This window comes from Sorghum bicolor, chromosome 1 (genome assembly GCF_000003195.3).
Source record: "Sorghum bicolor cultivar BTx623 chromosome 1, Sorghum_bicolor_NCBIv3, whole genome shotgun sequence".
Classification (NCBI taxonomy): domain Eukaryota; kingdom Viridiplantae; phylum Streptophyta; class Magnoliopsida; order Poales; family Poaceae; genus Sorghum; species Sorghum bicolor.
In genome coordinates, this window is record NC_012870.2 from 60,349,348 (window position 1) to 60,364,831 (window position 15,484).

General features: G+C 43.8%; 2 protein-coding genes across 3 annotated transcripts; both read left to right on the forward strand.

Moving 5' to 3' along the window:
• Window positions 1,252-3,657, forward strand: LOC8062870. Its single transcript, XM_002464976.2, has 3 exons — window positions 1,252-2,979; window positions 3,087-3,216; window positions 3,291-3,657. The coding sequence occupies exons 1-2, from the start codon at window positions 1,474-1,476 to the stop codon at window positions 3,195-3,197; spliced, it is 1,617 nt and encodes a 538-aa protein (XP_002465021.1). The 5' UTR covers window positions 1,252-1,473; the 3' UTR covers window positions 3,198-3,216; window positions 3,291-3,657.
• On the forward strand, window positions 8,937-10,769 carry LOC110434298 (probable RNA-binding protein 18). 2 transcript variants are annotated; one of them, XM_021458123.1, is made up of 5 exons: window positions 8,937-9,143; window positions 9,709-9,724; window positions 9,800-9,873; window positions 9,968-10,094; window positions 10,183-10,769. In XM_021458123.1, the coding sequence occupies exons 2-5, from the start codon at window positions 9,722-9,724 to the stop codon at window positions 10,480-10,482; spliced, it is 504 nt and encodes a 167-aa protein (XP_021313798.1). In that variant the 5' UTR covers window positions 8,937-9,143; window positions 9,709-9,721; the 3' UTR covers window positions 10,483-10,769. The 2 variants fall into 2 exon arrangements, with proteins under 2 accessions (XP_021313798.1, XP_021313800.1); XM_021458125.1 differs by having other exon boundaries at window positions 8,943-9,226.

Sequence of the window (15,484 nt, forward strand, 5' to 3'; positions counted from 1 at the left end):
ACCGGAGAGAGTTCCCCTGCACCTACCTCTCCATCGCGCTGCCACGCAAGTGCTGGCCACCGGCACAATGGCCCGCCGAGAGGAAAGCAACAGAGCATGCACCAGAGGGGGCCGGGAGATGCAGGTTGCGCGAAGCGATGTCAGGGCCTTGGCAGATTGCGGCAGCGCACCGGATCCGGAGGAGAGCGATGGAAACCGGTGGTTTCTCCCCCAACGTGATTTCTCTAGTTTCTTCGTACATTGATCCGCGTGAGGACATCATTTCCTGATGAGGAAACGATTTCTTCTTTTTATACTCTCTCTCTACATTAACTTTTTCGCCACGTCTTTATACTCTCTCTCTACATTAACTTTTTCGCCACGTCAGCAAATTACTAAATTATCAGTGTAATTAAGAGGAATAGAAACTACCATTAATAACTTGTTGGGACTGCCTGAGGCCGTACAATATTAGACTTGTTTGCTCGGGACCTGGCAAAGCTACCTGGCGAAGGCAGCAGATCCAGACGGTCGATTTTGTCCGCTTGGGATCCAGATTGCTGCCTAGCCCAAGTCACCATCCAAACACGCATGTAGCTTATGGTCATTTAGTCATACTCAATTCTATAACTTCCCTTCTTCTTAATTCTCATGTCTAAGGTTTTTTATTATAGGATAGAGAGAGTATAGTTTATTGCATGATGCTCGTGCCAATAATAATAAGCTACCTATTTTGGATCAATTTAATTGGGTCTGAACAAATGTTAAATCAAATAAAGTCTAAGATCCATAATAAATGTTAGTGGAATAAAAAAGTAATGTACAGAGAATTTAGAGAATATTGATAAACTTAAACACATATGGTTATTGCGTGCACATTGTGAGCTTAAGAAAAGTCGAAGGCGATACACACGCTTGGCCCGGGCGCTGCAACATGAATGCTCTCGGGTGGCCAAGTCATGCCATGGGTGGCTTGACTAATAAATACTTTTTGCAATTCTAAACTCAAAGCAAGAAGGATGGGAGCAAGGGATGAGACAGACGGAGTAAGAGAATAGACGCCTTATATAAACTGTGAACAACATAAATGGAGGTTGCAACAGATTATGCTAGATATATAGTGAAACAAAAGATGTTTTCATCGTTTTGTTATGTGCATATATATATATATATATATATATATATATATATATATATATATATATCCTCCAATATAAACATTGGGATATGCTTAATGCTGTCTCGGTATGGACTTGATCAACACTAGCGCTCTGCCTCTGTATGAGAAAGATCCAAAATAAGTGATGCAGCCATTGACCAGGACACGATCACACGAGTGGGAAAATATATGCATGCAAGCATGCTTGGCGTCCTCCGCACCGTAGAGAAGAGAACGTCTACCCACTCAATTACCATGCCCTTTTTTAGAAACTCGTCAGCATCCACCATCGCGATTTGCTAGCCTCGACCCATCCAGACTACGACGGCATTGGCATGAGGGGAGGAGGAGCTGGAGAGAAGCTCCACCACAAGGAGGCCAATGCCGCGCACGGCGGCGCCGGCGCCACGGGGAAGGGGGCCGCCGCCAAGACATCTTTCCTCAACGGCCTCCTCCTCTACGTCGTCCTGCCGGTGCTGGTCCTGTACTTCGTCGTCATTGCCGCGTCGCAGTTCTACAACCCTCGGTGCTCGCCGGAGGGCAACGCCATGGCGGCGACCCATTTCGTGGTGGCTAATAATAAGCCCAACGCTTCCTCGTTGAACGCTTCGTCGTCGTCAGCTCCTCCACCACCGGCCGGTCCGGCGTCCAAGACGACGAGGCTGACGGCAGAGGAAGCGCCCACCGGGCTACGCCACATCGTGTTCGGCATCGGCGCGTCGGCGTCGCTGTGGGAGAGCCGGAAGGAGTACATCAAGCTGTGGTGGCGTCCCGGGCGGATGCGCGGCTTCGTCTGGATGGACAAGCCCGTGGGTGAGTTCTACTCCAAGAGCTCCCGCACGGGCCTCCCGGCGATCATGGTGAGCTCGGACACGTCCAAGTTCCCCTACACCCACGGCGCCGGCAGCCGGTCGGCGCTCCGGATCTCGCGCATCGTCTCGGAGACGTTCCGGCTGGGTCTCCCCGGCGTGCGGTGGTTCGTGATGGGCGACGACGACACGGTGTTCCTGCCGGAGAACCTGGTGCACGTGCTGTCGCAGTACGACCACCGGCAGCCGTACTACATCGGTTCGCCGTCGGAGAGCCACATCCAGAACCTCATCTTCTCGTACGGCATGGCGTTCGGCGGCGGCGGGTTCGCCATCAGCCGCGCGCTGGCGTCGGAGCTGGCGAAGATGCAGGACGGGTGCCTGCACCGGTACCCGGCGCTGTACGGGAGCGACGACCGCATCCACGCGTGCATGTCGGAGCTGGGGGTGCCGCTGACCCGGCACCCGGGGTTCCACCAGTGCGACCTGTGGGGCGACGTGCTGGGCCTGCTGGGCGCGCACCCCGTGGCGCCGCTGGTGACGCTGCACCACCTCGACTTCCTGGAGCCGGTGTTCCCGACGACGCCGTCGCGTGCGGGGGCGCTGCGGAGGCTGTTCGAGGGCCCCGTGCGGCTGGACTCGGCGGCGGTGGCGCAGCAGTCGGTGTGCTACGACGACGTGCACCAGTGGACGGTGTCCGTGTCGTGGGGGTTCGCGGTGATGGTGGTGCGCGGGGTGCTGTCGCCGAGGGAGATGGAGACGCCGATGCGGAGCTTCCTCAACTGGTACAAGCGCGCCGACTACACGGCCTACTCGTTCAACACGCGGCCCGTGGCGCGGCAGCCGTGCCAGAAGCCGCACGTGTACTACATGCGCGGGAGCAGGATGGACCGGCGCAGGAACGCGACGGTGACGGAGTACGAGCGGCACCGGGTGAAGCACCCCGGATGCAGGTGGCGGATCGCCGACCCCAGCGCGCTGCTCGACAGCATCGTCGTGCTCAAGAAGCCCGACCCGGAACTCTGGAAGAGGGTACGTGCGTGCGTGCGCTCTGGCAGTAGTAGATCAGTTGACCCCGGATTGGTTTGGTTTGGTTCGTTAAGTTGGTTACATATTATGCATGGCCCTGTGGTGTGCAGTCGCCGAGGAGGAACTGCTGCAGGGTGGTGTCGTCGCCGAAGCAGGGGAAGGACCGGTCGATGACCATCGACGTCGGTGTGTGCAGGGACGGCGAGTTCGCCAAGGTTTAATTAATTGATTAATTCATAGGTAAGTGCCAATCAATCACACAGCTGTGCATGCATGATAATCCTAGTCCTCTGGCCTAACATTCTGCTTCGCAGTGGGACGGGATTAGGAGAGGGAAAGAGGAATTAGCGGCGGCAGAAGAGGTCCCGGCCGGAACGAGAACAGCAGGGAGAGCTAGCTAATTTTGGACCGACTAATTAATAGGCTATTAGTAATACTCCGTAGCTCAGTAGTCTCAGCGTATCGAGCAGGTCGATCTTGTCTGAAACGTCACAGCAGCTGTGCCTCCCCCCCGTTTTGAGTTGACTTGCAATAGCTGGAAGGAGCATGGATGGTGCTTAACTTCATGCGTGTTTAGTCTTAGTGAGCCGTCCTGTGTGCCGGATTCCGGGGACGGATTGTGTTTAATTAGCAACCAGTTTGTGGAATGAAAAACTCTATACGAAGCAGTTATATGACGAATTCGTTTTCAAGTGCTAATATGAGATGCAATGTGTTCAATAACTCGCTGTCAAGCCATCCCAAGCGCAGCGCCTATTTAGCTGCCAAAAACAAGACAGAGCATCGAAGTCTTGGGGCCAGGCAAGAAAGATATACTGATGAAAAAGCTCAGACTTCATCAAGATAACGAAGCCTGATGAGGTGTCCTTTGAAGAATTTTAACAAACTTTCACCGCGCCACTATCTTCTATGAGGTGGAAAACCATGCATGTACTCTTTCCTAGAGGCGCTCCTTTATATGTGTTGAAGCTGCTAGGCTCTAGCTTATCGACATTCTTGGTTCAAACAACACAATCCATATGCATACAGGTAAGGATGAGCAACACCACATCAATGATCATGGCAGAGGCGGCAACTCTAGCTTTTGTTACATCAGTTACTTCTTTGATCAATCTTCAAAACCCAAATTACGTATCGGATAATCAAGAACTAGTGTCCTTGAACAATACAAATTTCTCTTCAGCATCAAATTGGAGGATAAAAGTACGTACTTAGAAGTTCATCGATTGCAACAGAGTAACCAATACAACATCTTCAAGATTGGGAGGAACCTTAATCACACGCCTCACCCGTTAGCTAAGCGCAAGCTCGCGTAGCCATGTGCTTTCTGTCTTTTTTTTTAATAAACATGTGCTTTAATTTCTCCCTGATACTCTATACTACGTTAAATCCGTCTCATGCCTCTCAATGCGACGCCACTAAATCATGAACATTCATTTAAGCGATTTTGGCGCTCATCTTTGCCGCAGCCCGCTGCCGGAACATGCACGCGCACGATTTCTTTCCCGCCAGGAATTTTTCCATGCAGTCTGAGCTCATGCTTCCTTTCCTATGGAATTCACCTATAGGATTTCAATCCTATGGAATAATTTCTTGGCTTTTGCAGTGAACCAAAGGCTAGGAAAGGAAAAATTCCTTAGGATCTTGAATCCTGCAAAATTCCTTAGGATCTTGAATCCTGCAAAATTCCTTTGCCCTACCCTGTGAACCAAAGGGGCCCTTATAGAGGGAAAACGAGCTGTCAATTTCCTACCAGCTCAATCACCTTAAAAGAAAATCAATCATTCCCTTCTCATTTCACTTCGTTTTACGGTGGACGTTTGTCCTATTCAAAATTACCATAATACCACTTGTCCTGTTATTCATACACGTAAGCACCTTTTAGAAGTTTCACCTCTAGAAACTTCCTATTATAAGAATACTAACTATTTTCACATGGACCCACAAAGGGTAAAATTGGAATAATAAAATCTGGTGACAAGTATTACCAAATAAAAAAAGTGGTCATATGTGTCAAGTAAACAAAAATGGAGGGAAGCACTTCTCGCTCTCTTTTGGGGCGGATGTGGGGGCGCACGCAAGTTTTTTAGTTCTCTTTGTTTTTTGGCAAACGTGCTAGATCTCACACGCTCCTAGAAAACTGAATCACACAGACTAACTTCAACGAATAACTTACCATACCTTATCTTTTTGCGCAAAATTTACATTTCAAAAATACCTGTTAGAATAACTTAGATAACTGAGTTACACATCATAACTTCGACGAAGCTGAGTTATACAATATTAATTTTTCTTTTAGCATAAAATTTACATTTTAAAAATAGCTCCGAGAATAACATTCTCTTTAGGTTACATAAGTTAATAGGAAAAGTAAGATGACTATCTAGCATATAGACATAAAAAACACAAGTTAAATATATCTCTGAAAAGTAAGTTATTCAAATAAGTTAGGTAGCATACACATGAGAACACAAGTTAAATACATAGCTTTGTACAGTTATTTAATCAAATAAGTTAGGTAGCATATATATAAAAGTACAAGTTTGATACATAACTATGTAGAATAACTTAATAGACTAAGTTAGGCAACATAAACATAGAAATATAAAAACAAATTAAAAACTATGTTATTTAACGTAGCACCACAAAAAACTATATAGAACAAATATATAAAGCAAATTAAAAAACACCATCGATCGAAGAATCTCATAAAAACATTAATACCAATGAATTTTAATAAGTTAAGTAGAAAATCTTATACCAAAACTTGAATTTAGAAACAAAAAGTCTATGAAATATAACGTATGTACAAAAGTTATCAAACATAACTTGTGTATATAAGTTATTATATATAGTTATATATGTATAAGTTATATGTTATAAGTTAATACATATAAGTTGCTACTAGAAACAAAAATTATTCGAAACATATACAAGTGAGGTCTAGTTTTGTTCGCCTCGTCATATAGAACACACTGAAAGTAAATCTTTTGCTTTTTTCGCTTACATCAACAGTGACATCGTTGATCCAATGGATCACCGCATCATTTTCATTGCACGATCGGCGAAAAGAAAAGTTTATGGATACTATACCACATTTGTAATTATAGCAATTAATGTTCAATCATGAGCTAATTAAATTTAAAAGATTCGTCTTGTAAAATACATACAAACTGTATAATTAGTTTTTTTAATTATATCTAATGCTTTTTGGATACTGTACCACACTTGTAACTATAGCAATTAATGTTCAATCATAAGCTAATTAGGTTTAAAAGATTTGTCTCGTAAAATACATACAAACTGTGTAATTAGTTTTTTTAATCTATATTTAATACTTTATACATGTATCCAAAAATTTAATGTGATAGGGTGAAATGTTTTTAGGTGAAAACTAAGCAGAAATATAGACTCCCTATGGACTGAAAAGGAAAGGACGTGCCTGAAGGAGAGATCATGTAGTCCGATCGTTTGTCTAGTTTAAATCCGTTAAACGATTTAGTAGGCCAGTCTCAATGTATAATTTTATGACACGGTTACCAAGACTATAAACTAGGTAACCGAGCCACAAGAGTTTCATGGGGATGAAACTCCTCTCTCATTTGATGAAACTCCTTCATTTAATGACTCTGTCAAGTCAGCAATTTTGCTTATGTGGCACCCTATTTAATATGCATGACACTCCTATGAAACATGCATTGAGACTGGCCGTATTGAAATTGGACTCTCAATGACCCTTAAGGGAAGCACTTGCTGCTGTAAACTAGGAGTTCTTCAAACTCCTAACAATTCGTTGTTTTTGAAATAAATTGAGTTTGTTGTTACAAAATACGTTTAGTAGGCTTCGTTAGGGCCAGTAAGGCCAGTCTCAATGGAGTTTTATAGGAAGTGTCATGTACATTAAATAGGTTTGCCACATGAGTAGATTTAAAGTTTTTGCATGAAACAAGGACACGGAAGGAAAATGTTTCGTCCCCATGAAACGTATCAGCCTCGTTTCCAAGAAGTTGGAAACCGCGTGAAACTCCCACTGAGAGACTCCCTTTTTTCATCTGTGTGCTTTCTTCTCCTTCGCGGGTGAGGCTGTCACCACCGGACGTGGACGAGACCGCCGCTGCCACTGGGGATGGCGGCACAGGAGGCCGAGTTTGCATGAGGGCGTGTGGATCTATACGCAACCACGAATGTAGGCGCTCATTGGGGACGAGTTGGCCTTGCTGACGCAGAGCTGGCGAAGAGTGGCGAGCACGCCATTGACGGTACACACGACGCAACGAGTCTTGCCGGCGCGGTGAGAGCGGGCGGCTCCGCCCCCTTCCTAGTGCGGCATCTATCCCTCCAAGCGCGGCAAGCACGAGTGCCGAGCAGGCTCAGCCCTCCTAGTGTGGCGAGTAGGAGAACCCCTGAGCACGGCGAGCATGAGCTCTGCTCCCAGTGGACTTTGGCCGGTCGCGAGCGCGAGCGCGGCTACGCCTACTGCGAGCTCGACCTCCACTGCAAGCGTGAGGGTGAGTGTCAGCAGGCCACAAGTGTGAGCGCCCCTCCCAGCAGGCAAGCTCAACCACGCGGGCTCCTGCCAGCCACAGGTGCGAGCACCACCGGGCGCGGCTACGCCTACCATGAGCTCGAGCTCTGCCGCGGGCGTGAGGGTGAGATCCACCAGGCCACGAGAGTGAGGACAAGCGGCGTGAGCCGCGGCTCCACCTGCCGCGGGTGCCTTGCCGGTGGCAGGAAAGAAAGCCATGCCATGAGCAGAGCCATCTAGCGGTGGGGAACAAAAGAGAGATAGAGCGCATGGTGGAACCCACAAAAAGGATAAAATAACATATGAAAATATGTAATGAAACTTTGCACTGTGGAGAAAGACTCATTTCACGTTATGTTTTATGTCTTAATAAAAACCAGGAGGTGGAACCTTACATTGAGACATGACCTAAATAAAACCCCTAGTACCCCTTGAAAGTTTAGCCCAAACTCGATATGGCCATATGTGCGGCCAGGCTTAAGTGTGCAGGAGTAAACTCGTTCCATTCAAGATCGACAAACTTCTTCATCTCTCTCCCCTTCTCTCGCATTGCCCTCGCGTGCGTGCACCACGTAGTCGTCCTCTCCCGTGGGCCGCGGCGACTGCCCGCCTGCCCTTGTAGACCGTCAAAAACCCTGTGGCCTAGTGGCGTTCGGTGGCCGGAGTAGCCAAATCAACCAACATGGTGACCAAATCTACAGTTGGCAAGTGGGAGGCAGTCCGTTGGAGGACGGATCGACGATTGGGGACTCGAGGGGGCGTCGGGAGGCTGCTAGGGTTTCGCTGGAGTGCGTGGAGCATCGGACACCGGGGTTGGGCAGACAGGCAGCAGTGAAGGACTAAAGGGTGCAACATGACAGCACTCCAGCGGCCAGCGGGAGGCCACTGGGCAGGAAGCCAGCAACAACTTCAGAAGGGGACAAGTACTATAATCCACTTTGGATACTACAATATCTACTTCGCTCCTAAATTCCTCAATTTTCTTGGACTTGTGCAACATTGGAATTGTAGAATGAAGGAGACCAAGATATTGAAGTCAATTTTGTATTCTACTCCTATTTCTCCACCTGTTTTACAACCAATATAAAGCCTATCTACAAATCCGTTCAATCAGCCCAAAGTTGCTAAAAAAGAAATGGAAAAGAAAAGTAAAAAAGAATTGTATAGGCTTTCATTTAGTGGTCTATCTATAAATCCATTCAGTCAGTCCAAACTCAGACACCGTTGCATAGGCATTGTTTAATTCGTGAAAATTTTTAGATTTAATTATTATAACAATTTCGTTTATATTTGATAATTATTATTCAATTATAAATTAATTAGATTTTAAATATTCATGTCACAAATTATAAATAAACTATACAATTAATTAGTTTTTTTTATTAATATTTAATGCTCTATGTATTTAGCCTCAGATTCGGGAAATCTTGGAAAACTTTGGAAAACAAGACTATAGTCTTTCCCCTTCCTCGCAGCTCCGACGCTCCAAATCTCCTTCCCCAACTCGCGCCCAGCGGCGCTCCGGCCCTCAGCGACGGAGGGGCAGTCCCTGGCTCGGCGGCGGCGTCAGCGGCTCCCCCTCCCGCCTCTCGCCAGTCGCGGCTCTCGCCTCCGCCCTCCGCGCACCGGCCGGCGAACCTGCGTACGCACCTCCCTTTCCCCTCCCGCCTCTCGCCAGTCGCGGCGCTCGCCTCCGTCCTCCGCGCACCGGCCGGCGACCCTGGCGTACGCATCTCCCTCTCCCCTCCCGCCTCTGCTGTACCGTGGGAGCCCGGCCAGCTACCCAGTGTGGCCGGGCCTTGGCTCCGCCGGTGAAGCCAACCTTCTATATAAGAACCTGAAACAGTAGGCGTAGAAGAACAACCAACAGTCTGGGAGTCGGGACAGGAGCTAGCAATGCAAAATGAGTGATCGACTAAAGTATTCATTTGATCCTTAGCATTATGAATTATGGTATATGAGCTGGGTGGTTCAACCCAGAACCCAAACCCTAACGTAAGCGCCTGATCCAGTGTTATCAAGTCATCAGTTCCATGACGATCAGTTATGCACTAGGATTGGTTAGACGATCTGATAACATTGGTCTTATCTAATTATTCAAGCATATACATGTATTATGCTGCCTACTAACTTTGATATTTTTGCAAAAAATACCGGGTGTACGCCATCCACCCCTGGATGTATTTTCACTGAATTGGCTATCTTAGGCTGCAAGCAGAAATGGTATGTTGCTCTGAATTAGAAGATAGTTGATGTTCAGCGTGGATAAATGCTGTTTCTAACCAAATTAAGTTGCAGGACATTAAACGTCTTGAGGCAGATAAACTGGATTGCAGGCTCTATGTAGGGAACCTGGACTTCAGGATATCAGAGTGGGTTACTTGTTTCTTGTATATCTAGTTGCTTGTTCTTTTCAAGGTTTGCCCTTGTGTTCTGCAAATTAACATTGTTGTGTTAATTTTTCAGGTCCGAAATAATCAAGATGTTTTCCCCCTTTGGAAAGATTACAGCTGAGGATTTCCTGTGGCACACACGTGGTCCAAAGAGAGGCGAGCCCCGGGGCTACGCCTTTGTTCAATACACCACTAAAGAGGTAATTGTAGTATACATCTCCTGTGGCAAATGACAGTTGGTTATGGTATTCTCGGTTCTCACCTTTGCCACCTGAAGTAAGCATGCAGGAAGCTCAGTTAGCAAAGGAGAAGATGAATGGAAAGTTAGTCTGCGGACGCCCAATGGTAGTTCACCTTGCTAGTGAGAAAAGTTCTCTAGACTCTTCAAGTTCACATAGAGCAGTCAAAGACAAAAAGCTGACGGGTGGTTCAGGAGGCAAATCACAATATACTGATCGAGCTGCAAAGATAGCTGCTATAAAAAACAAGTTGAAATCTCTGGAGGAAGGGGGATGTAGCACAAAAAAACCAAGACTTAATCCAGACAACTTGACAGGAATCAGGGAACAGTCTCATAAGAAGTTTTGAAGCGAGGATTCTTTCATTCTTCGGAACGTTGAGTGCTTGTGCCCTCTCATACTGGTGACACTTCTAAAGCTGCTGCTATTCTATAATTCTAGCTTCAGTTAGTTAGTCAAGTCACAAATGTAGCGTTTCCACAGTGCCTCAAATATGTACAATAGTTTGTACCAATCATCTTTTTTTCCTGAATGAATCGTCCTTTTGATGGGGGAATCATTGTGACTACATACTGTCTTGTTATTGACAACATATTATCAGTGTGCTGCTGTGGAAGATATGTTTCCTCAACTTAATTGTGTTGCATTAGTTTATCCACCTGTATTGAAATCACTGACATCACTTCTCTAGAAATATTATATTACCATTTTGTTTGTCATTCCAATAATGCATTATGATTCTACAGGTAGGCCTCTGGGGTTTTATGTGCTTTCATGGTTTTGTAAGAACATTCTTGTACAGTAAAGTTTTGTGAGAAACTAGTTCATCTGCACATGTCTACCTGCAAGTAGAACAAAACCCACAACGATAACCTGAAAACTGAAAGCATAATAGCATCCAGCAAAGATTGAGTATCATTTGCTTTCGCAATGCCCTGTCGGTGCTATAGTTCCTGACATGCATTAAATGCTCTGAGTACCATTGAATCAGTCTTGGTACTTGCTCAATGATAGTATGTGGGTCCATATTGAAAAGTAATCAGATTTATATCATCTCTCTGGTTCAAACATAGAATTGTTATTGTTCTTTACTTCTTTGTGTATATGTGAGTGGAGCATCCTTAGGTGAAATCTCATATTTATTAGTCCGTTGGAATCTCGCAGGTTCTTTTTGAAGCATGTAGGTATATATGTTTGATTGCAAGTGTATATCGTTTTGACCATTGAGACATTATATCACTTTGACCACTAATTTATTTGGTACCGTGTATATCACTTTGATCATCGATATTTAAAAACCAGTTGTACATTATTGAAATACAACAGTCATACCAATTGCATATTATTAATCTAATTTGTTTTCTGTATACTGATACTTGGCAGTCCAAACCAAAAATGTGATGACTTGCATTTGCAATTGGATGAAGTAATTTAAACTATCAAGTATCAACTATCCTTTGCCTTTGTACTCTGGGGGTTTGTTTGCTATGGATATAATCATGCCATCATTGACATCCATGTGTTGTCCAGGGTCATCTTCTGAACGATGATGCACAGTTCTTTGAGTAAAGGGTCAATAAATCTATAGTTCTAAACTCTAGGATTTGTGGGGGCAAAATGTACTGTAATGTTCATTCAGATGGTATCATGTTATCATGGACAGTAATTGACATGTGGTTGCTCTGTCTGATCTGTTCCTAAGTTTTGGAGCAAGCACCAGCAAATCACTGACAAAATGAAGCAATTGTGGCCATTCATGTCTCCACCTGGAAAAGCTGTCATTTCTGCATTGCCCATCATGAAATAATTAGACAGCTAATTATGTACTATGAATCTCATTTTGAGTTTTATGACATCATGCACATCTTTACCGTGCATTGAATTATTGACTTTGCTCGGTAGGCACATCCAAATGAACTGATCTTGCTGCAACGATAGCTAGTTAGCTAGAACTAAAACAAAGTTAGAATCTCTGGAGGAAGAGAGTTGTAGTGTTACACCGAATGACTTGACAGACACCAGGCGACGCACAACAGGTTTGAAGTGAGTTTTTTTTTCATTCCTCGAAATGCTGGGAGCTTGTGCCCTGTCATGCTGGTGACATCCTAAAGCAGCTACCATTTTATAATTTTAGCTTTAGGGAGTTAGTCAAGTCACATGTGTACATTCCTCGCAGGTCGTCTCCATATTTTATGATGGTCTGTGCGTGTTACCTGTTTCTGAAAAAGCATTGTGACAATATATTGACATGGCAGTTGGCATTGATAATGTGCTGATCTGTGAGTTCTAGTTCATTGCTACTGTTTACAAGCTACATTGCTACTGTTATACAAACAAAAATGTGTGTTTGCATCAGTCAGTAATTCAATATCAGTGAAATCCTTACATTTACGAGTACCACTGCCATAATTTTTAGGCGAACAGAATCCATGGCAATTTCCAATTACTTCCTGAAAGTTGAACAGTATCTAGCGAAGTTCGACTAACCAGTTTTCTTCATATTGTCCTATTTGTGCTACAGTCCCATTATTTACTAGTATATCTCTTCAAATATACTGAGTTGATTTTGGCACTTGCTCGGTTACAAAATTTGACATCTGACGATATTGGCAAATATTCAACTTTTTAGATATATATATCATATGTCTGGTTTCAAATAGAGAATGTCCATGGTTTTTTGTATGCATGTTTGGAGTAGCATTAGATGAAATCTATATGTGTCCAATTTTTATACCACAAATGAGTTTTGTCACCACTTCTGTAATGTTGAACGTCCAATTATTGGAAGCATCCTGGTAAAGTTTAACTGCTGCTACCTCAAATTGCAAATTACTCCCTCCATCTCAAATTGTAAGTCATTCCAAGAATCTTGGAGAGTCAAAGCATTTTAAGTTTGATCAAAATTATAAAAAAATTACAAAGTTTTGTGGCATCAAATAGATATATTATGAAAATATAAGTAATAAAGAACATAATGATACTTACTTCCTCCATATTCATAAAACAAGTCGTTTTAGACAAGGTTTGGATTAAACATTAGGAATATAAATCATGAAGTTGTTGAGTTTAAAAATATGAAAACTATATGGATAGATTTGTCTTGAAAAATTCTTTTATAAAAATATATCTATACCACTTTTGGATAAATATTTTTTATAATAATAAGAAGTCAAAGTTAGATTTTGGAGATCGTGTCATTGTCCAAAACGACTTGTTTTATGGGTATGGAGGGAGTAGTTGTCATAAATGTTCTTATCCTACCATATAAATTTGGTCAAACTTAAAATGTTTTGACTCTCTAAGATTCTTGAAATGACTTATAACTTGGGATGGAGGGAGTACATTATTGGAATACTTTTCATGAAAATTCAAGCCATGACAAATTCACATTATGAACTAGATGTTCTATAAACTGACACTTGGTATTAGTAGTGCTTGGCAAAAAAATGTTTATCTGGTTCTGTTATATTTGTATTTAGGTGGAGTGGTTTAGACTGTTTGTTGCTCCAGTTTCTGTTTGATATGGTTATAATGGTAATGATGCGATCATTGACATCCATGGGTTATCCAGGGTCATGGTCTTAATGATGATGTGTTCTTTGAGTGAAAGGGCTCCAGATCTGTGCTACTGGGATAAGACTGGTGGGGGCAAAATGTACTATGATGTTCGATAAAGTACAATCAGAAGTTTAGAATCTGTCATATTATGGTTGACAGTAGTTGATGCATAGTTGCCTTGTCTAATCTGTTTCTAAGTTTCGGAACAAAGACCAGAAGATCAATGACAACACAGCAGCAATGTCATTCATGTCTATACGTGGCAAAGCTGTCTTTTGTGTATCGGCTAAGGCCTTGTTTAGTTTCCAAAATTTTTCAAGATTTCCTGTCAAATCGAATCTTACGGCACATGCATGAAGCATTAAATATAGACGAAAATAAAAATTAATTACGCAGTTTATCTGTAAATCGCGAGACGAATCTTTTAATCCTAGTTAGTCTATGATTGGATAATATTTGCCACAAACAAACGAAAGTGCTACAGTCGCGAAATCCAAAATTTTTCTCAAACTAAACAAGGCCTAACATGAATCATTTAGATAGCTACTGTGTCTTGTGCGTCTCATTTTAAGGCCTTGTTTAGTTCACCCAAAAAGCAGAAAGTTTTCAAGATTCCCTGTCACATCGAATCTTGCGGCACATGCATGAAGCATTAAATATAGACGAAAACAAAAATTAATTACATAGTTTAGTTGGAAATCGCGAGACGAATCTTTTGATCCTAGTTAGTCCACAATTGGATAATATTTGTCACAAACAAACGAAAGTGCTACAGTACCGAAATCCAAAATCTTTTCGGAACTAAACAAGGCCTAAGTTTTATGATATCATGGACACCTTTTACCTTTATAGTAACAGAGGTCATTGCTCCTTAAAATCAAGAGTGTTATTTTAATCAACCGGGATGCTTATAGTAAACATAAAGTGGCTTAGACATTACCTACCAGAGTAGGCAACTGAGATGCTGATAGTAAACAATAAGAGTTTTCTGGCATTGCCCAAGGGCTAAGGGTGTAGAATCTTCTAGTTTAAGAAAGGAACATGGAAGTAAACCATTGTCGAGTATACATTCTATTCGTTTTCGTGTAGTTTTGAACTTTCGATGCTTCATTTACAGGAATACTGTTGGTTTTATTTAGAGATTGTATGATCTAGCTCATGCTCAGCGCCTTTGTGTATACTTATGTGTGATCTTCCATGTGCATTAAGACCGCACCATGTGGCCTACTTGACGAGTCAAGACCGGTGCTTGTTTTGTGTGCTACAAGCAGGTCTACGCCACTAATAAACTAAACCTTATTGTATTATGTTAGGCAGTTAGTAGATCATGTCATGTTAACTTTGAGGTCTAGGCTGCTGCTGTAGCCCCATGTCGTTATTGCAGTAGTTCCCCTGGCTGCTTACAGAGACCACTGTCCCCTGTTCAAGGGTCTGCTTGAACCCTGTCTCCCTTGGTCGGTCCAGGTTCACGGAACTCCATTTTGATCTTCCCTTGAGAATCTGAACTTGTTTCCCCAGTCAGCTTACACTGCTCCTGCTCCATGGTTTGAATATTGCAGGTGTGGCTCGAATCCGGCGACACGACGACGAAAACCGCATAAAAGATGCCCTGCAGCGGCTTGCAGAGACCGTCTCCCTTCGCATGTGAGGACCATGGATCTTGCCCGATGCTTGCTGGCGTGCTGCCTTGAACCATAGATTATCTAATCTTCCCTGCTGAATTGCTAACAGATCTGTGATGTGATGAAGGCCGACGAGCGTTGAGCCTTGTTCCGTGTGGGAGGCTGCAGTGG